We start from the raw sequence: 21,602 nt of genomic DNA, 5'->3' as shown, positions 1-21,602 counted from the left end.
ATAGTCTTATAGAGAGATTTACTAAAGCCTTGTAAAGGCTTAGTCGTTTACCAGTAAGTAGACCTAAATCTTTCACAACATCATAATAACAATAGGGACTAGGAGTTAGTCATCCATAGACTGATCTAAAGTCAGTTTTGCATTTGATCACGTATTTGTTAATATTAGGATGTGAACAATTTAAGCTGATCTTAGATCTGTGCCTATTGTACCCAGAGCTGACGATAACAATGTAATTTTGCATTTGTTAGTGTTATGGCTAAGTGGGTTGAGTTAAAAGGCCAGTTGTGTGGTGTTGGTGACAATTGTTTTGGAAGCAGTGAGGATTGAGGCAAAAATGACACATTGTGTGAACTGTCTGATTTATTTAGAATTCAAGGCACACTTAACCAGCATGGTTACCACAGCATTCTGCAGCGATACGCCATCCCATCTAGTTTGCGCTTAGTGGGACTATCATTTGTTTTTCAACAGGACAATGACCCAACACACCTCCAGGCTGTGTAAGGGCTATTTCACCAAGAAGGAGAGTGATAGAGAGCTGCATCAGATGACCTGGCCTCCACAATCACCCGACCTCAACCCAATTGAGATGGTTTGGGATGAGTTGGAACGCGGAGTGAAAGAAAAGCAGCCAACAAGTGCTCAGCATATGTGGGAACTCCTTCAAGACTGTTGGAAAAGCATTCCAGGTGAAGCTGGTTGAGAGTGTGCAAAGCTGTCATCAAGGCAAAGGGTGGCTACTTTGAAGAATCTCAAATATAAAATATATTTTGATATGTTTAACACTTTTTTTGGTTACTACATGATTCCATTTGTGTTATTTCATCGTTTTAATGTCTTCACTATTATTCTAAAATAGTAAAAATAAAGAAAAACCCTGGAATGAGTAGGTGTGTCCAAACTTTTCACTGATAGTGTGTGTGTGTGTGTGTGTATACACACGTGTGTGTGTTCCACTTCTAAAATCAAAGTTGCGCCCCTGCTTTTACTCACTCCTTAATCCCCACTGATACATATCAAATTAGTGTAGTGAGGTATACAACTTATTAATTATGTAGTACAACAGAGAAATCATGCAGAAAGTAGCCTACACAATCCCGTAGCATGTGAAATATATTCACATGTGCGCAGCACACAGCCTAGTTTCAGCGGAATATCATCTGCAGACAGCAAGAGCGCACAGCTCTCAACTGGTTTTGGCATGGAGCAGCTCACAGAAGAATGACGTTGGTAGGTAGGAAAGACGTTTCAACTTAGCATTTACTGGTAGATGTCGTAACTAAGACAACAATGGGTATGCAAACAAGGCATTGAAAAAGTTTTTAGTCCAAGGTCTTGGTTAGTAGGCTATTTGTGATGCGAAATTCAGTTGTCATGCCCTGTTTGCATCGGGCGTAGGTGTTGGGGAGCCAGGCCCACCCAATCAGATTGAACAAAAATAATACATTATTATTACCAAAATACTCCTCAGCACATCCCGGACTTAGAACATCACATTTTTTGTTTGTTTTTGTACAATAAAAAAATAATGATTTTGAGAGGGCAAAACTGAAAAATGTATAGGAAAACGAATAAGAAACAATAGGAAAACACAGGATTCTTCACACAGGGTTCCTTTCCTTTGCTGGGCAGGCCATTATGGCAATTTTAGTATACCCACTTCACCAGACTCCACTCCACCACTGCACAGGACCGATGGAAAGACAGCAGCCACACACAGCATGATGTTAAAGATAAGCAGTCCATTCACTCAGACATAATAAGCCAGTAGGTCCCAATCATAAGAATACAAAAACACAACCGTTAGGCATTTCCTAATCGAAATGTACAACTATTACTTCCCGTTGCAAAAAAACCAAACATTTCACACTGAGCACACAAATTAACCTGTGACCTAAAGTAAATTCACTCTGGAGTTTATACTTGAGCGTTCAATGAACTGTACGGTGGAACACTAGGGACAATGCGTTTTTCATAGGATATAAGTTGTTGTGGACCAACCCAGGCCACATGAATGTGTGTGAGCTATACACTCATAAGGACATTTGGTACACTAGCACGCACCAACCCTTTAATAAAGTACTTTTATTATGAGACTTGCTCCAAAGTACAGACATGTTATGCATGTCTACCCACACACAAATATGCACAAATATTGCTCGATACACATACAATGTCCCTCTTGTGAGTGGTGGTTGCATCTGAAACCGGTCTCTGAGAATTAGAAACACAATTCTCCATAAGTCACAAAAGCAACCATAAAGACACCACACACACACACACACACACCTACATACAAACACTTAGCCTGCGTCCTTAGACATCTGTAATCTGTCTGATCCAATTAGCCAATTCCATCAACAGCCGTAGAGAGGGGGGGGGGGGGGGGATTCCTGGGCAACAACCGCCTTGAGCGGTCGCCCCAGGCAACACAGAGGCACCCACTCCACCTCACCAGTGGGTCTTCAATTAGTTCCGCCTGACTACTCCCTTGCTCTGTTTCTTTATCTCTCTCTCTCCCTTTCTCCCTCTTTCTCCCTCTCCCCTATCTCTGCTTCTCTACCACTCTTCTTCATCTCTGTCTGCTCTCTTCCGCCACTCTCTCATTATTCTCTCCTCCTTTCCTTACACTCACTCTTCTGTCCATCTTCCTTCTTGTGACGTCTTTTGTTTATCCTCTCTTCACATCTTTTCCTTCCTCCCCTCTTCCTCACGTCTCCCTCTCCTCTTGCTCTCCACCTTCCCTCTCCTCTTCCTCTCCACCCTCCCTCTTCTCCTTTAATTTTGACAATTTCCCTGCATCAAAAATACTGTTTTTTTCCCCCCCTCTTTTGGACTGCAGTATACGAGAGTTATGGAGAGATGTGGCAACAGAAGAGCTTATGAGACCTTGCCTTGTTCATCCCCTTATCACAGTTTGCCCCATAAATGGGGTTAATTGCTCAGTCCCGATTTGACATCTTGTACAAGCCCTTACTGTTGGAATGCATCCTCCCTTTAAGTCTGTTCCATTGGAAGAAAAACAGTTATGTTTATACAGTAGGAGATATGGATGAACTCTGAGGGCCTGCCTGCCTGTGTATGTCTATGACCGTGTCCATTGTGTCTCTGTTCGCCTGGACATTGTTTGTCATCAGGCAGTAAGCCATTCTGATTACCCAGCTGACGATAAGAGCAAAATCGGAGTGGGCAGTGAAAGCACATGACGTCTTTGTCTCGTTGCTACAGTGTGTAGTCTCCTGCGTTGTCCCAAATGGCATATCCTAGAGTTAACACAGACAGATGAACCCGTGGAAAACAGTTGGGGTCCCGGGATTAACCCCTGTGGCACTCTGTTACTAAATTGACCCCTTGAATAACCCACCCACCATTGTAAAAACATCAAAACCACCCCCAAAGGGTCTGTAGGGTTCATGGTAATGTAAACCGGGCCAATCCTTGACCTTGCTGCACTCCACTTTACTACGGTTGTAATCTCATCAGTCATTCAGCCAACCAGCTCCTTGTATTCCCCTCAGCTGACCCCCACGTCATCTGTTAAGATGAGGTTGCAGTAGAAGTGCTCTGAGGGGAGTGGCTGTGGGGGGGAGGGGGTTCTGGAACACGTGAAGCTCTGACGGTGTGTGTGTGTGTGTGTGTGTGTGTGTGTGTGAGTGAGAGTCTGTCCGTTTCCCTCAAGTATGACTGGGGGGAGGGCGTTTCGCCTGTTGGGCAGTGATGACATTGATTCTTATTACACCCTGTTAAAGCAGAGGTCTCTCACTACCTGTTACCAAGGGCAACCAGCAAATGGCTCCCAGAGGGGCTGAAATGCGTAATCTCCGTTGGACACGTTCGCACATACACAAAGGTGCATACACACGCGCACACAAACACTAATTTCAATAGACATTCTCTCCCCTCTGAGTCCCATCCGCAAAATATCAGCGGGGATCGTATCATTAGAGCTCTGTAGTGTGGACTAGTAACGTTCCCCCCGTGATGAAACGCTCTTCGCCATGTTTTGTGAGTAATAGGGAATCGTTATGGTTATCCCACAAGGATGTTCAGCACTGTTCAGTGGAACTGATGTCTTCTGTGACTCAGAACAGACTGGAAATTCCCTGACCTGGTTGGGAGTCATTTATTGATGTGCTCGTTTCATAACAGGAAGTGAGGTCACGCCAATTGATCACAAGTGACGGTTCCGACCTAACTGTCAGGCTGTTGGACAGCCATGGATGAGAAGTGACAACAGAAGAAGCCGAGACCGAATTGGAAGAGAGGGGAATAAATGAGTGAAGGAATAGAACACTGGAGAGAAAGTGAGACCGGGATGAGACAGGAAGATAGTCAGGAGCCCTAATACAGAAGGATCGGCGAGGAGGGCGTGTTTGAGAAAGAGGGATGGACATTTAGAGGGGAGAAGTTGAGTGGAAAGGAAAAGAGAGGAGGAAGGAAGCAGAGGTTTTCATTAGGTGTGAGGGGGAGTGGAGTCAATGAATCATGGCCTAACGAGGGTGAGCCTCATTACGACCCGGTGTTGCCACGGGGACAGATGGTGGACTTGGTTAAGGCAGGCCGGGATACTCGTTAGAACTCATTAATCATTGGTCACAACCATGTCTGCTAGCTTCTTGAGGAACCATCATTGTTCTTGAGGGACACATTGAGAGAAGTGTAGCTGTAGTTTAAGTCAGATTGAAGAGGAGATGGGCTCGAATATGAATGAGAAAATGGGCACCACGGAATTAGGAACTAACAAGCGGGGGTAAAAATAGGTGCTCATACACCCAGCCACATCATTTCTGAACATTTGGACTAATTCAGAGTAAAGTTTCTGGAGCACTTATTTGTCTTTGCGCTCGCGTTAGTGGAAGTCTGACAGACTCCATTAAAAAGTCAAGGGTATACGCCGCATTGAGCCCTATCAATTCAAACTTGAAAAACTTTATTCAAATATGGATGAGGAAAGAAAGTTGATCAAAGACACGGTCATCACACAAGTTATTACCTGGATAGTTGTATTTAGTAAATAAACGTGTAATTATAGCTGATGAAAAATCAAATATGGCTCAGCTTAGTCAGCTGGAGTGTGTCCACGTCTACCCGGAGAGATGCTGTCTGTCAGGCTACGCTCTCTTTTTGCTGTTAGTTTGGCTTAAAAACCCGAGATCAGATGAACTCTCTCTGAACTCTCTGGAGTGACTTTGTAGCAAAGTATAAAATACACACACCTGTAACTGCATCAGCCAATTGGAAACCCCTTTTTTGGACTGCAGCCTCCTTTCTCAGAATTTGTATGTAGATTTGTCTGTCCGCCCTGTTTGAGCTTAACTTTTCTTCACCTGTTCAACTTTTCTTCACCTGTTCTCCTTTTCCTGTCTCATAACCATTTCCCCCCAGTCAATTATTCTCTTTATTGCGGATGTCTTTCTCTCTGCCACTTATTCAACCCCCCCCACACACACTTCTACATCATTCTTTCATATTTCCATTTTCTTTACCTCTGCGTCACCCCATTTCTGCCTGCTCTCATTCTCTGCATCTCTCTCTTCCTCTCTCTCTGCCTCTCTCTCTTCCTTTATTTATTGGTCTTTGCCTCAGCTCATGGTTAAATCCAGATAGATTCCCTGTAGACACATTGGCCATGAGAGGTAGCTGTCACAGGCACGCCCTTTTACGCAATCCCTCTCTCAGATTGGTGTCCTTATTGTAGATTATTTTTCACTGCCTTGCCTCGAGGGAAACTGGAATCAACTTGAAAAATTGCTCCATTACCCAAGTGTTCCAGGACCGGTAGTATGTCCAGTCTTTGGAATGGCTAGAGATATGGCCAAGCAAGCTGCATTGATCTTTGTCCTAACATACCATTATTTTCTCCCAAAGTCAAACCGTTCTCAATAAATCTCCGCATTGCATCATTGGAGTAATTCATTGCCCTCCCCCCCCAACTCCGGATAGCTGCCTGGTGTCCGCTAAATATCCAATTCATCCAGTAGTCAAACAACCTGACAGACAACTTGTTTAAGCATGCCTCAAACACTCAGTGAAGTTTGTCAAATGCAGGACAAACGACTCTCGTTGTGATGGATTTGTTTGTTGTTGAATTTTTGAATGACGGAGGGTTTTTGTGACTTGATGTACAAGAAAAGAAATCAAACATTGGCAGTGTAAAAAGATCATACAGAGAGAGAACACCATTATCGTGGAATAAGCGAAATAAACAAAGGCATTTCTAAAACGAAAGGGCCAGCGGAATGAAGAAAGAGGCTGGACTTTGGGTAAAAGAGTGGTGGATAAAGAGACTGTAGATCAACAGAAAGGCAACAACCGGGCTCGTTGTGGAATATAAAAATGATCTGTATTACAAATCCTGACTCGGAGGAAGTCGAGCTGACGGACAGATTGAGAATGGGAAAGGCATCAGAGGGTGAAATGGGGAAAAACGGCATATCAGGATAAAACCCTCAAACATTGTTTTGTCGGAGAAAGTACAAGATAAAAAGGCAGTGACGGGGTAATACAGACAGATGATGGATCATAACAATAGGGCCATTACGAGGCCTGAGGGCTTAGAGCCTTTCCATTCGTCTCTTATTCGGCTTCCTATTGGCCAGGTGGTCTCTCTGGGTTGCCGTTGCCACGGTAGCAGGTTTGTTCTATGGCCTCACCTCAGTGGTCATGTTCCTCTCTGGTAAGATTAGATTAGAGTGCCTCAGCCAGTCTCCTGTGGGGCTCCACTGTGTGTTTTAACTCTTGAGCTCACGCTCGTTAGTCAAGTTAGATTATAATTGGACCAAGGCTTCGTTTCCAAAAAATCTGATTTAGTAAAGGTTATTCAACAAAAACGTTCCCTCCAGTAAAAATGGTCAAATCCAGGAAATAGGCAACTTCTAACATGATTGTTTTTGTTTTAATAGTGATCTAATAGCACAGTAAGGAATGATGTTATTCTAATGATAGTTCTTTACTTTTATATTTTTGGGGAATTAATAATTAATAATTGCATTTGCAGACAGATTGCATTCCCTGTGGCTCAGTTGGTAGAGCATGGTGTTTGCAACGCCAGGGTTGTGGGTTCGATTCCCACAGGGGGCCAGTACAAAAAAAATGCATGAAATGTATGCATTCACTACTGTAAGTCGCTCTGGATAAGAGCGTCTGCTAAATGACTAAAATGTAAATGTAAAAATGTCATTTTAGGTTCGAGATCTATTTACGTGGATGTCGCCTGTCAAACCTAATGCAACTGACTGCCATTCCCCACTAATAGGGGAACATGTTGAGGTCACCATTGAAGTTTTGAGTCGACCGCTCTTGCCCTCCATTGCGCCCCAAACCGATGGATTTGTCAATGTTTGTATGCTGATTTACATTAGGAGGCCCTCTCTCTCCCACTCTGTCTCCCTAACTACAATCACAAACCCTGGATTGGAGGGTCAGAGTGGTGAAGCGAAAGTTAGACGGGGGCCATTTTCTTGTGTGTTTAGAAAAGTCAATGTTTCGGATTTAAATGTTGTTCTTCTCATCGTCACAGGACTTGGCTGAGGACCACTCTGCGGGGGTCCACCCCCACTTCCCACCTCCCTCTTCTTTCTGAACCATTGTTTCTTCCACTTCCCGTGAACTTCGACGACAGTGACTGATTGCACGCTGCATCTGCCAGTCTCAGCAGGTTCAAGACTGTGAGTATCAGCGAGTTTACCTTCTATTGCAGGACGGTTAGATTTCCCATTGAGCTCAGTGGAGCAGTAGGTAAAAGCAATAGCACCATGGGAGAGAGCGTCTTGGGTGATTGAATTTCTCAGCCCGGTGATTTTGATTTCATCATGCACTTTACTTGATCAGCAAAGTCCCGAAGTATTGTAATCCCCCTATAGCAATGCCGATCACAACCTTGATGCAGTTACTGGTGCAATATCTAAATTGTCAGCACTTGTATAAGCTCCGGAGGAATATGGTTAGCCAAGTCAATTGTGTGTGGCACTAACGATATTACTCTGATCTCTCTCTCAATGTTGTCACTAGGGCTGGGAATTGCCAGGGACCTCACAATATGTTTTTATCACGATACTTAGAGGCCGATATGTATTGCGATTCGATACTGTGATTTTTTTTATTGCGACTCGATGTTCCAAACATATTGCTCAACGTATGTATGCTGGAGAGGGACAGGAGAGCCATGAGAAAACAGGTTAGCAAACGGCCTGTGGAGAGGTTCTTGTTTCGGACAGACGGGTCTCCTCGCGGTTCTTGTACTCCTATCAGCCATGTTGGCAGAATCCTTTGTGTGGGACTGAATGGGGCTGCTGCACTGTCAGGTGTGCCGAGGTTGGCTTTGTGCAGGGAAGGTTGCTGAGAGTAAAGGTGAAAATAGACACGGTAACAGTCAACAGAGGCAGGGGTAGACCATTCAGCCCAGGTGTGGGGAAACCCTGTTAGTTTTGGGCCAGAGTGTTGACGAGTTGTCAGTCATTATTCCACAGCGATTCATTTGTCCAGTATTTGGATAGAATGTAGGCTCCCCTGATCTTTTAGCTGTGCTTACGGTTTCTGACTAAATGGAGAAGCGTGCGAGATGATTCTCAAATGTAATAGCAGGGGTAGTCTTTCCTCACTCACACCCAGCTGAGTGGTCAACATAGGGTCACTTTTAAATCATTTGATAATGGGGAATACCTTGAGCAGAAAGGGAGGACATTGACATTATACTGACCCTGTATAGAATGTCCACTTTGTACTTTCCGAATATTGTGTTTGTTTGATTATGTGGTTTTCACATGTACTCTCCAAGGTTTTCTTTTTGTCACACAACACAATGCCACAGATGTCTCAAGTTTTGAGGGAGTGTGCATTTGGCATGCTGACTGCAGGAATGTCCACCAGAACTGTTGCCAGAGAATTGAATGTTCATTTCTCTACCACAAGCCACCACCAACGTCGTTTTAGTGATTTTGGCAGTATATCCAACCGGCCTCACAACCGCAGACAACGTGTACCCACGCCAGCCCAGGACCTCCACAGCCGGCTTCTTCACCTGCGGGATCATCTGAGACCAATGACCCGGACAGCTGGTGAAACTGAGGAGTATTTCTGTCTGTAATAAAGCCCTTTTGTGGGGGGAAACTCATCTGATTGGCTGGGCCTGGCTCCCAAGTGGGTGGACCTATGTCCTCCCAGGCCCCACCCATGCCTGCACCCCTGCCCAGTCATGTGAAATCCATAGATTAAGGCTTAATTAATATATTTCAGTTGACTGATTTCTTTACATGAACTGTAACTCAGTAAAATCATATTTCTTTGCATATATACAGTACCAGTCAAAAGTTAGGACACACCAACTCATTCCAGGGTGTTTATTTATTTTTACTATTTTCCACATTGTAGAATAATATTGAATACATCAACACTAAGAAATAACACATATGAAATCATGTAGTGACGAAAAAGTATTAAACAAATCAAAATATATTTGAGGTTCTTCAAAGTAGCCACCCTTTGCCTTGACAACAACTTTGCACACTCTTGGCATTCTCTCAACCAGCTTCATGAGTTAGTCACCTGTAATGCATTTCAATTAACAGGTGTGCCTTGTTAAAATTTAATTTGTGGAATTTATTTCCTTAATGCGTTTGAGCCAATCAGTTGTGTTGCCTCCTCAGAATGTAGGTAGGGCAAGAAAGGTGGGTTTGGAGTCAGCTTCACGGCAAACAATGTGACACGAATCAACGTTCCTACCTCCTCTCCCCGGCTGCGATCGATGAGGCAGGCAGGGGAAACCATGGGAACTGTCACCTCCTTATATCCCTCAGAGGAGGAGACGGTCACGGAGTCTTAGCACATCGATCCCCAGGTGACAGGCCAACCATTGGGCTTAATGACAAAATACTCACAAAGCCGCTACTGCTGTGTAGAGCGCCGTGTAGACTGCTGCATAGCGTTAAGTGAAATTTGTATGTATGTTTCTGTGTTTTTTTTCCCCCAATAACCCAAGGGGAGTTGCAACATCAATCCTCATTCATACTTGTTTCATGCTGGTCATATAATAGCACAGGTAGATGGAAAAGGAGGAGACCGTGTGAAAAGGACCGGCCTTTTGCCCAGGTTTCCATCTGGAGATTGTAAACAGAGTGCTTTGGATTATTTCTCAAGATCTCTTTCTACTGCAGTACAAGTGCCTGCCTTCTTGATAAGTGGCTAAGGCGCCGCTGCCGCTTGCAAGAAATGCCCAAGGACACTGACACAAGCTCTTAAAGACCATGGTTTCGCTTACTGCTCTTAAAATGGAGGTTATGGATTTCTGAATAAACACCAGCCCACCTATTGAGGAGAGGCCACCGCTGAAGGTTAGAAGACATAAGCTCTGTCGATAACACTCAAGTTGCCATAGAAACGTCAAACTCCATTTAAATCCAAAGAGAGAGAGCGGAGGGAGGGTTTAAGGGGGAGGATGAAGACATGGAGAGCGGCGAGAATGCAAAAGAGCAATGGGAGAAAGAGGAGGACGACTCGGTGTGAAAGAGGGTAAGGCACTGTATAGCGATAAGGGGATAGATGGCATTCGATGCATGTGGCTAGATGAGATCTCTGGCCAGCAATGATGGTGATAACAGGCATTTAGCTCTCACACTCTAGCACCTGGAGCTGTCCGATAATGCACCTCTATGCTGACACAGAACAGTACTGGAGGTCAAAGTATCGATTCCCCAGCAGCCGGCTGTCCAGGGAGAGAGTGACCGCAGAAACCCAGCTCTGGGATGTCCTCGCCACGGGCGCGACATGACCTTTTTCTCAAAGTGCCGCAGAAGGGGGACTGAGAGTATCCAATTGCTTCACACACACACAAAGGCATACATCCACTTACATCCACAGGCATACATCCGCTCTGACACACACACACACACACACACACACACACACCGTGAACACCAATCACTCTAAACCTTGCTAAAGTCTCACAGGGCTAGTTGTTAGGTGGCATGCCCACCAGGGAGCAGAGCCCAGAAAGAAAAGCACTTCTGTGATTCGAAGCCCTCTCGCTTGGTAATCACTCCCATGTCTCACTGTTGCTTTCAACACCCCCCAATTATCGCTGTGTCAGCCGGTCCAGTCGAGTATTAGGGACACTAAAGACTGGCCTATTTTTAGAAGAAAGGGGGCCACAGCTTCTGTCCCTATGGGCTCACAGACACATGCCGAGAAACCGTGAAAGGAGACTTAATAGGAAAATAGAGCAATCTATGGACCCACACAAACACACACTTGCTGTACACAAGGAGATATACACACACACACACTTTCTCACAAACAGTAAGGCTCAGAGACGTGCACTCTCAGGAAGGTTGCAGAATCGGTCGTTTCAAGAGAATGAGAGCTTGCGTTATACCTGCGAGGACGGTCAATCCGTTCTATTTGTGATAGCTCTACTATCACCAACAGTGTTTTATGGACTCGTGGTTAGAGGCTTGGCTGTGTACGGAAAGACGATGTCATCCTTTGTTGACAAAGTTCGTATGGCCTAGATGAGACTGGTACAGTAGCTGGCTGCTCGGAGGAGGATCAATGTGTTTGGAACTGTCCTGGGATCAGAAGCCAGGGTTGTATAACATTGTAAGACATGCATGGTGTCATGCTGTTCTGAGTACAGGGCGATCAAAGAAGTGGACCAAAGCAGCAGGCGGTAGGCTGAGATGAGAGGGAAGAAAGCAAAGTGGCATGGGGAGAGAAACAGAAGTATGATTTGAGTTCAAGACGGACGATTTGAGTTCAAGACGGACGATTTGCGGACGATTTGAGTTCAAGACGGACGATTTGAGTTCAAGACGGACGATTTGAGTTCAAGACGGACGATTCGAGTTCAAGAGACATGGAGGAATGCTCCAAATAAGAAAGCGTGATTGAAGATAGGGAAGCAGAAGAAAGAGCGTTGGAAGAGAAAGTGGGGATGGAGAAAGATTGCAGAGAGAAGGGAGAAAGTGGGGGAAAAAGAGGGAGGGAGAACGAGGGACCCTTCAGTCCTGCTTCTGCTTTTCATCTCTCCCTGAAGATGAGTGAGGGCCTATTTTAAACCCCTTCATCTGTCTAATCTGACGTTCATCTTTCGCCTCTTTTTTTCTTTAGCGACCATCGCTCGTTGTTCAGTGTCCTTGATTTAATTGAGAATCTCTTTCAAACAGTTTAACAGCCTCTTGCCCTTCCCCTGTTTTCTCACTGGCAATCGAAGAGAATTACTTTGATGCGATGCGAAAACAGCGTACCCCCCCCGCTTTTTTATTTCCAATGTGGAATTAATTGTCTCTTCCACCAAACAAAGTTAATAGAATCATAAAACGATAGCTCTGAATCATAGTGACTTGATCATTTCTTAAGCCCTGCTCTCTTAAAGCTGTATGTTCTTACATTTGCATTGAATACACTTTAGTTATGCCTCTAACTTGACCCTCTTGAGGGCAACCGGCACAGGCTTTCGACATATCAAACATAACAAATAAAAATAAACGTACCTCCTTCCTTCAGGCAACATTGGCTCTTTCTTTCCCGCTAGCTATTCGTTTGATGCAAACCCGCCCCCCATCCCCGTCCCCGTCCCCAAAGTGCTTCTGGCCTTGGAGTCGCCTGGGGAAATTCCACAGATGACGGCCAAGAGAGACGAGAAGGGCAGAAATGGAGTTTGTGGAGGGCAACGGAATGCGACGTTAAGACCACAAAGTGTTTCTAAGGGGCTTGATAACACAGGGCTTATGTTACCACTCCACCTCCCCTCTCACTGTACCCTATTGCCCAAAAGGCTACGCCCTCCGTGCCAAAGAGAGAATATGAATGGGAGTCATTGATTGATATGAATAGCGTTGTGTTGGTCAAGTTGGACACAGGCGGACGCACGTGCGCACACATACGCATGCACGCCAATACACACACACACACACACACACACATTCACACAGCCAATGGATCCCCCATCCTTCATGAGCGATGGCTCTGTAGCTCTCTACTGCACACAGAGTAATGAGAACTTCAGGTCTGTGGAGCCCAGTGCATTTATCACATGCTCACACTTAATGGTCCCTCTGCCAAGGCTTAGCACCACGCCTGCTAGCCGCCCGCTACAAACCGGACTGTTTGTATCCCCCGTCTCTCTACAGCTGTGTGGACGCGTTTGTGTGTGTGTGGTTACTCTCATTGTTGATTAACTTTTTCTCTCTCTTTCTCCTGTGGTCTCTCTCCGATGCACTGCTCTCTCTCTCATATATATATATATATATATATATATATATATATATATATATATATATATATATATATATATATATATATATATATATATATATATTTTCTCCCCTCTGTGTCTCTTTTCTAGGAGAGAAGGCTCTTTTGGTGTTTGTCCTTCAGCAATGAAAGATGGCTGCTGGATTAGCTGTCATGATGAAAGCTTATCCCAGTTTTTCTCTCACGGTCCAGTGCCATGTTTCAAGGCACTCTCTCTATACTGAACAAAAATATAAATGCAACAATTTCAACGGTTTTACTGAGTTACAGTTCATATAAGGAAATGAGTCAATTTAAATAAATGAAATGGGCGCTAATCTATGGATTTCACATGACTGGGCAGGGGTGCAGTCATGGGTGGGCCTGGGAGGGCATAGGCCCACCCACTGGGGAGCAATCAGGAGTTTTTCCCCACAAAATGACTTTATTACAGATAGAAATGCTCAGTTTCATCAGCTGTCCGGGTGTCTGGTCTCAGACGATCCCGCAGGTGAAGAAGCTGGATGTGGAGGTCCTGGACTGGCGTGGTTATACGTGGTCTGGTTGTGAGGCGGGTTGGACGTACTGGCAAATTCTCTTAAACGACGCTGGTGGCTGCTTATGGTAGAGAAATTAACATTCAATTCTCTGGCAACAGCTCTGGTGGACATTTCTGCAAGTCAGCATGTTAACTGCACACTCCCTCAAAACTTGAGACATCGTAGTATTGTGTTGTGTGACAAAACTGCACATTTTAGTGGCCTTTTATTGTCCCCAGCACAAGGTGCACCTGTGTAACGATCATGCTGTTTAATCAGCTTCTTGATATGCCACACCTGTCAGGTGGAAGGATTATCTTGGCAAAGGAGAAATACTCACTAACAGGGATGTAAACACATTTGTGCACAACATTTGAGAGAAATAAGCTCTTTGTGCATATGGAGAATTTCTGCATTGCATAAATATTGCCAATTCAATATTTTATAAAAAAGGAAACACCTCTCTCTGTGAAGGACTCTTAAAGAGCAAGCATTCACACACAGTGAATTTCTTTGTTGTATATCAAGACAACTGAACAGAGATTTGTGTTATCTGTAGGCTGATCTCCACCAAATCCATTTTAGGCCTATTGAGCCAGAGGGAGGATCTTGCTGAGGAACAGGCATTTTGACCTGGTTTCCCTCTCTCCTAGAAACCATTTGTGATAAACATCCTTTGACTTGCCATGCGTTTTGGTTAGTAACATGCCTTGCCAGACGGGTACCCTGTAATGTCTGTAAGGTGCCATTACAATGTAAGAGCATACACAATGATTAAGTACTTCATCGCGGCGTAAAGCATCAGGAAGCGAGCAGGCGAGGTCGTGGCATTTTACGGTGCCTAGCGCCGTATTCAAAATGGAGGGCTTAAAAAGTGCACAGATAGATCCCATTGATTCATAACCTGTGAATTTCCGTAGGCTGCGGTTAAAATGGAAAAGTCACTCGTACAAAGTGATCGATCTATTGTGGCAGGAGGATATCAGGAAGCGGTGAGCTCAGCTTTGTACCAAACCCTCTCCTTTCTGCTTTACTACTTTATCCTGGAGGAAAGGTAATGCGGTCTATACAGATGTTTAACGCCACCTTTGGGATTCTCCGAAGCCTCTTTGTGGTAATCCAGAACTACAGACTCAGCAATGGCTGGTCTTTTGATTCCTCTATACCCTCCCCGCCCTCATCATTCTGTTGGATCAGTGGTCAGGCCGTTTCTCTATTTTAATGTGTGGCAAAAAGTTAATCTGTCTTTTGAAACAATGTATTTTCTGGGCTTCCCTCTTTCATCTCATGTTTACTAGATTTGGTTTCTTTGTACTCTCTCCAATTTTTGAAAAACAAGCCTATTTATTATCATCTTTGTGACAGAACAGGCAAATACCTCTGTTGCCAAGCACAAAAGCCTTCTGTTGTTAAGTGAGAACCACCAAACAAGCATGGCTGAGAGGGGAAAACTGAGAAAATATGCATTTTACAATCACTCAGTGTTTGTTCGAGCTTTGAGTGTTTATGAAAAACAGAGAATGGGATAAACCGATAGACCTGTTGAGAAAAACAAAGAAATGGAGACCCAGGGAGGAAAAACAAAGCACGCGCAAAAGACAAGACACAGACCTCACATTATCCTAAAACGATCCTGTCTGGGCCTGGCGGTTTCAGGTGTGCGTGATAGAGCTGACGCTGTGATGCTCGGAAGGAAAACGCTGCTGCTCATCTTCAAAAGGCCTCCTAATGATCCCTGAGGGCTGCCCGGCTGTGAGAGGAAATGGAGGAATGAGCACAAAATGAGCCACAGCTCACCAAAGCCGCTGACCACTGGGATATTCCCAGGTCGCGCCAGGGTTCCGTGACGGATCTTGTTTCTGCTGCCAAAGCAGATACTTGGATTTTGCCGGGTGGGTGGCGAGTGGCTAGGAGGAGATTGGCAGCTGACTTGCATAGCAAAGGGGCTAACCGTGTCCCGTGGATCATCAGAGACCAGGGAAAGAGCAGTGCAAGACACACACACACACACACACACACACACACACACACACGGAATTGAATACTGAGCTGTAAACGCTGAGCTGTAAACACAGCTGCCAACTGCATCAATTCATACACGGCCACTGATCAAGCTTCATTCAGAAAGGTTACTCAAGTTCAACACGAGCAATGACCAGTACCATCTAATCAGTAATCCTGTGGAGAAAAAAAATACTTTTTGTTTTACATAGAACACGCAGCCATTGATGTGTGCTACGGACAACATTGATTTCTCTGAGCCCAAACAACGTGCTCGTAAGCAGAAACGTATGCAATGCCATCAGTTATTTTAATGACCACTCGTAACGCAACTGATGATGTGCATTTAGATGACATCAGAGGGCATGTGCACTTGATTTGTTTCATTTTCAGGCTCAGGTTCATTCAACCCATCGTAAAACGGACCCATGCAGTGTCCAAATGTTCAACCTGATTTTTATAAGCCTGGATCTTTCAATCAAAATATCAATGCCACACTTGCTTTTTTGGCGCACTTGGTGTTTACAGGTCCCAGTACAGTTGTAAAAGTGTATTTGAATGGTTGCCAAGCTCCACAGACACATACAGTACTTATTTGCTGTGTGCGTGTTTGATCAGCCCTGAGTGTAATATGTTAATGCTTGCTTCAGATTGTTTCACTGAAAATATTCTCAACCTTTCACAGGGCATCACAAGTGTGATTTTAGAAATTAGGGAAACATTTTTAATTAGAGAAGAATGGCTAAACTTTTTAAATTCTAGTTAATTAAGGATACTATAGTTATTACGTTTCACATTGGATTTATTAACTAGAAAAAGGTAAGTATTTTTAATTCTGTTTCCCCGCTCTGCACACACAAGCTTGTTAGGGTGGAGGAGGCTTAGCTAGCTATCTCGCTCTCTCCTCACCCGCATTTTTTTTTTTGGGTGCATCCCGAGCTGTACACTAGTCTGTCCATCACTCATATAAACAACTAGGCTATAGCTTGCCCGCTTCATAGCAAGCTGCTCTATCCGCACTGATCGGTGAAGTAATTTAATGTCAAGCTTAATGTAAAAAAAATATATATATATATATTATATTTGAGGTTTAAAAAGGAACAGAAAGGAACGACATTAAGCCAATTGAAGGCCAATGATTGCTTTAAGCCTCAAGGTGGTCTTTCCAACTAGTGATAGTGACAGGTATGCTGTTTACGGTACCCTCAAGCTGTCCCTCTCCCATTTAAGATTACATACTTAAGCACTGATCACCACAAATCAGCTGTAAGATTTACCTTACGCATGTAGTTTTTCCGCAAGCTCTATAAGCCAATATTGGCAAAGCCTCCCCCTCTTTCTCCTTCCATTGCTCCTGCGTTGTAAGAGCATTTCACCCCCTCAACTCACTACAACCTAGAGTTCCCAGAAATTGTATTACAAGATGTTTTTTTTCTCCAAGTCCACTCAAGCAGTGAAGAGTTAGTCTTGGTGTTGTGTTTACAGAACCTCGTTGTGGGCCCTCTAGGTGTAGAAAGCATTGCGTGTCCCTAGGGGGCTGTGTTTATGCTATCTTAGATACGTGGGTTGTTCTCGAGAGTTTGTAGAGTTAGAAAAACTGCAGATGAGGAATGAATAGCGATTTAAGTAGGTACGTGGGAAATTAATGTTGGCTGTCCCCTAGCTGGGAGTCATCTAATGCAGTATGTAATGACACACACCCGCCAGTGGCAAGCTATGCCCGTACCAAACCAAGTTTATTTTTGCCGGATGCATAGTTCAAACTTGTCTCTTCCCCTCTCTAACAGACTCACAAATGCTGTGAATCCTTCGTGTAGTGTGGTAAGATGATGCCTTCCTCTACTATAATTTTTTGCCCTTGACTTCAAACCAGGGGTAACCCCCAGCCTCCGCAGTAACGTGGGACGAAATGAGAGGAAATTTAGCAATTCACTTAACTCTAAGTCTCTAGATCTAATAACAAACATGAGGGAAGCGACCCGTGTTGTAGTCTGTAGATTGAAGACTCTTGTTTTGTCCGTGGATCATTGTAACCCTTTTCAACCATGGCACTGGTGTAGTCTGTGGGAAACGATCCTTTTATATATTCCCCAATTCCGTAGTTTTCTCACAGTGCCCGAGTACAGTCCAAAATAATAAAAGAATAAGAGTGAGGAAAATGTTGGACTGGTCTCTCGATATAAATGACACTCTGAGGATCCACATTCCCATGCATTGACACAAACCAAAAGTGCAGAGGAGGTTTTGGAACTATGTAGTACATAACAGAGATTATGTGTTTAGTTAATTGTGGTGTAGAAGCTGGCGGACGCGTGTGGAGTGATTTGTCATGGACCGTAATCAGTCTCAGCTGAAGTGAGGTTTTCCCCGATCGCTCCAAAACCTCAGGCGTGCGCCGGTGACCGCAGAGAGAGGGTTGAGAAGTTGAACGGTATGGTGACTGACACCCACGCCTCTTGTGGAATTTTAGGGGGAGAGCTAGATCTCTTCTTTTAAAGCCTGAACATCTTTCCAGAATAGTTCATTCCTGCTGTTGGTCTCCTTTCCACGTAAGGGAGCTAACCTCATGTTACACTCCCCTCATGTATTTGGACAGTGAAGCTAACAATCTGACTTTATACTCCAACATTTATACTCCAAATGTTTCATACGAGGCGGCAGTATAGAATGTCACTTTTTTATTTGAGGGTATTTTCATACATGCCTGTTTTACCGTTTAGGAATGAAAGCACTATGTATCTAGTCTCCACATTTGTCATAAGTATTTGGACAATTTGACTTAGTGTGTTAAAGTAATCAAAAGTTGAGTGTTTGGTCCCATATTCTACGTCAAGCTTGTGACTCTACAGACTCGTTGGATGCCAGTTACTGTTGAGAAAACAACCCAAAACAAATTGCAAATGGATCCAACAAGTCACAAGGTTGATGTAGTCATTGCGTGCTAAGAATATGGGACCAAAACATACATTTTGATTAGATTTTTCCATGTCTGGTGACTGGTCTTTATACATTTACAACACTTAGCATAGCAAACGGAAGCAAACCTCATAAATCAATCCGAGATGGCTTCAGTCGTCTCCTGTTGCAGTTTCATACAGTACTTTTGATCTTTTGCCTCTTGACAGGAAATGTCCCCCACGGTTGTGACTACCACAACCCAGGCAGGCGCCACCACAATAGAGAACAAGTTGAAGAGCTAGAGTGAGTTTTTGTCTCCGGGGTCGTTGTCTCCCAGCTGGGAGCTCTTAGCAGCGCTGTAACAACCACTCTATTGGAGAAGATGGGAATGTATGTTCTCACTTTTAGCTCCTCAACTCACTAGTGAGGTAAGCTGAAGGTGGACTGAAAGCAGCTGGGCCTTAGCTCAGTCATACAATATGACCTTGGTTTGCCCACAAAAAATATACATTGTTTCATTTGTTCTATTATATTGTTCTGGAAACAAACTTTCCATACGGCACAGTTACAACATTACCCGTTTTCATGTGTCGTGCTGATTATGCTAGTCAGTGGGGGGAAGGTTTGAACTCTTCCCCTCTTTGTGTAATATGATCACAAAAATGACCTCAGACTGTCCCGTGTTACTTCCTCCAAACATCGATTGAATGACAACACTGGTTGCCTCATTCATGTATCTTCAGTCTGACTGTAGTGGAGCAGTAAATCTTGCGTGTCTGAGTGGGTGTAATCCTTTAGAGTAGAGGCTACCGCGAGCCACAACGTAAACACGACTAGACGCTAATGCTAATCCTTATCATTTATAGCTGGGGGGGGGGGGGGGCATGACTGGCTGACCTCGCGGCTAAGCACAGCACCTGCTCGGAATCTAAACTAGGATGGCGTAGGCTAATTGATATTGATGGCGAGAGCTCCTGTTTGTTGACTTTGGGAGGGCATTTAGTTAGCGCGGCAAGCTTACATCCTTTCTCTAGCGTAGCGTTTCCCAAACTCGGTCCTCAAGACCCCAAGGGGTGCACGTTTTGGTTACACAGCTGATTAAGCTTTATTATTTTTTTTAATCAGCTGTGTAGTGCTTGGACAAAAACACTTAACATGCACCCCTTGGGTTCCTGAGGACCGAGTTTTGGGAAACCCTGCTCTAGCGAGTCAGTGGAGACATGCCTAGTTTAATGATGCATGTCCTCTTGCTAGCAGCATTCCTCACAGTATTCCTCACGAAAGAGTCAGAAGGTCAGGATTTTAGAATGCTAACCTAGTAATGTATGATATTGTAGTAAATCTAGATCTTGCTCTGTGTAATCCACTTGGTTGTGTAATCCACTTGGTTTATCAACTTGATGCAGCCGTTACAATATGAAACGTTTCCTGTAAAATGAGTCAAACGACTTCAATGAAACTATCAATTGACTCGTTCAGAATGTAGATCGACGCATCTCTACGGTCCATTGGACTGACGTGTATAGTATCTCAGACAGAATGACCTTTCCCGCCAGCATCTCCCTCTTGTCATCGCTCTGGCTGTGTGCGTTAGCGCTGTATGTTAGCACTCTAAGAGGCAGATGTTGACGTTGGCAGCCGTTAAGACCATCTGGATTCCAGCTCGAACCGTTCGTTCCTCATTGATATTGTTTTGACGAAAGCAGACAGCCTGAAGTCGATCATTAATATTTCTGACCAAAACTGGCTGGTGTCAGTCTGACCTTGGGGAAAATGTTTTATTAGTGTTTATATTAGTGTTTAACATTTAGTTTAGTTTTACGAGTTCTGGACTGCTGCCGGTGTCATGAGTTGATAGACCAGAACACGGAGACAATCACGTGAATCATTTGTCCAGTGTGATTTTTATTTTTTTGCATTTCTTTCAAAAATTGTAATGAAGAATACATTTTGTTATGCTCGCAGCTTTGTGTTGCCATTAGATGCCATTAGGCTATGATGAACCATAACTGTAGCTTTTTGTTTAGATAATGCAAGCAGAAAATGCCTCTTGTCCTGAAATTGTATCATTCGATTTAATAGACATTGGCTCCTGAATAAATTTTCTTTAAATCAAATCGATTAATTTGCGAAGATCACTAGCCAATTGAGAAAATGTCCTAAATTGAGCAATTACAGATTTGGCATGACATATCCGTGAAATAGGTTGACATGTATAGTCAAACAGCGGGTGTATTCTATGACCCCTTTTTTAATCTGACTGAATTTAATTCCTCTCTTCTCCGTCCATATTTCCCTCCACAGACAGTGCTCCCTTGGATCGGAGCCCCACACCATGACTTGCTGAAACCGCCTTTGCTGCTACCCAACCCCCTTCTCCTCATTCAAGATGGTCCCTCCAAAATGGATGAGGCGGCGTCTCCTGCTGGCGGCCCTCACACTCACTTCCTGTCTACTGTTCGCCATGGCCACGCCCTTCCCCAAGGACCTGGAGCCAATCAACGTTGTCGGATGGGAGCGTGAGTAGCCCCACCAGCCCCCTGATTTGGCTTAGAGTGATTTAAAAGGCCAAGTGGTGCCATGTTGCATATTTTTCCTCTGTGATATAAGGGGATTAATTTAGAAGCACAGGACTGGTAGTTAGAGTGCACTAATATGATGTGACACATAAATCTATCCCAGAGTTAGCGGAGGAAGATTGCTGTGATATTTGTCAACAGCATTACGCAAGGAAACCGATACCCTATTTGTGTGGCCTAAGGCTGGCTCAGAGCCCTAATGCTACCTTGTTAATACATTGATGAGCTGAAGTCAGGCTGTCGAGTTGGCCTGCACGAGAGATGAGTGTGGAGGGATGGTCTTGTGCAAATTAAACACAAGATTAGATTAAGCAAAGAGGTGCACTCAAAATGGCCATCATTGGATTTTGAGTGG

At 44.2% G+C, this 21,602-nt stretch overlaps 1 protein-coding gene across 2 annotated transcripts in view; it reads left to right on the top strand.

Annotated features, from left to right (window-relative positions):
• The window catches only part of LOC106588355 (semaphorin-6D), a 100,152-nt gene that overhangs the window by 46,148 nt on the left and 32,402 nt on the right, over window positions 1-21,602 (top strand). For both annotated transcript variants that reach the window (XM_014177243.3, XM_014177250.3), the window contains exons 3-4: window positions 7,523-7,670; window positions 20,973-21,187. In XM_014177243.3, coding sequence (XP_014032718.1) covers window positions 21,058-21,187 — 130 coding nt within the window. In that variant the 5' untranslated portion in view covers window positions 7,523-7,670; window positions 20,973-21,057. The remainder of the gene's footprint in view (window positions 1-7,522; window positions 7,671-20,972; window positions 21,188-21,602) is intronic.

Source organism: Salmo salar, chromosome 27 (genome assembly GCF_965601325.2).
Source record: "Salmo salar chromosome 27, fSalSal1, whole genome shotgun sequence".
NCBI lineage: Eukaryota > Metazoa > Chordata > Actinopteri > Salmoniformes > Salmonidae > Salmo > Salmo salar.
This window is presented reverse-complemented; position numbering and strand designations above follow the sequence as displayed.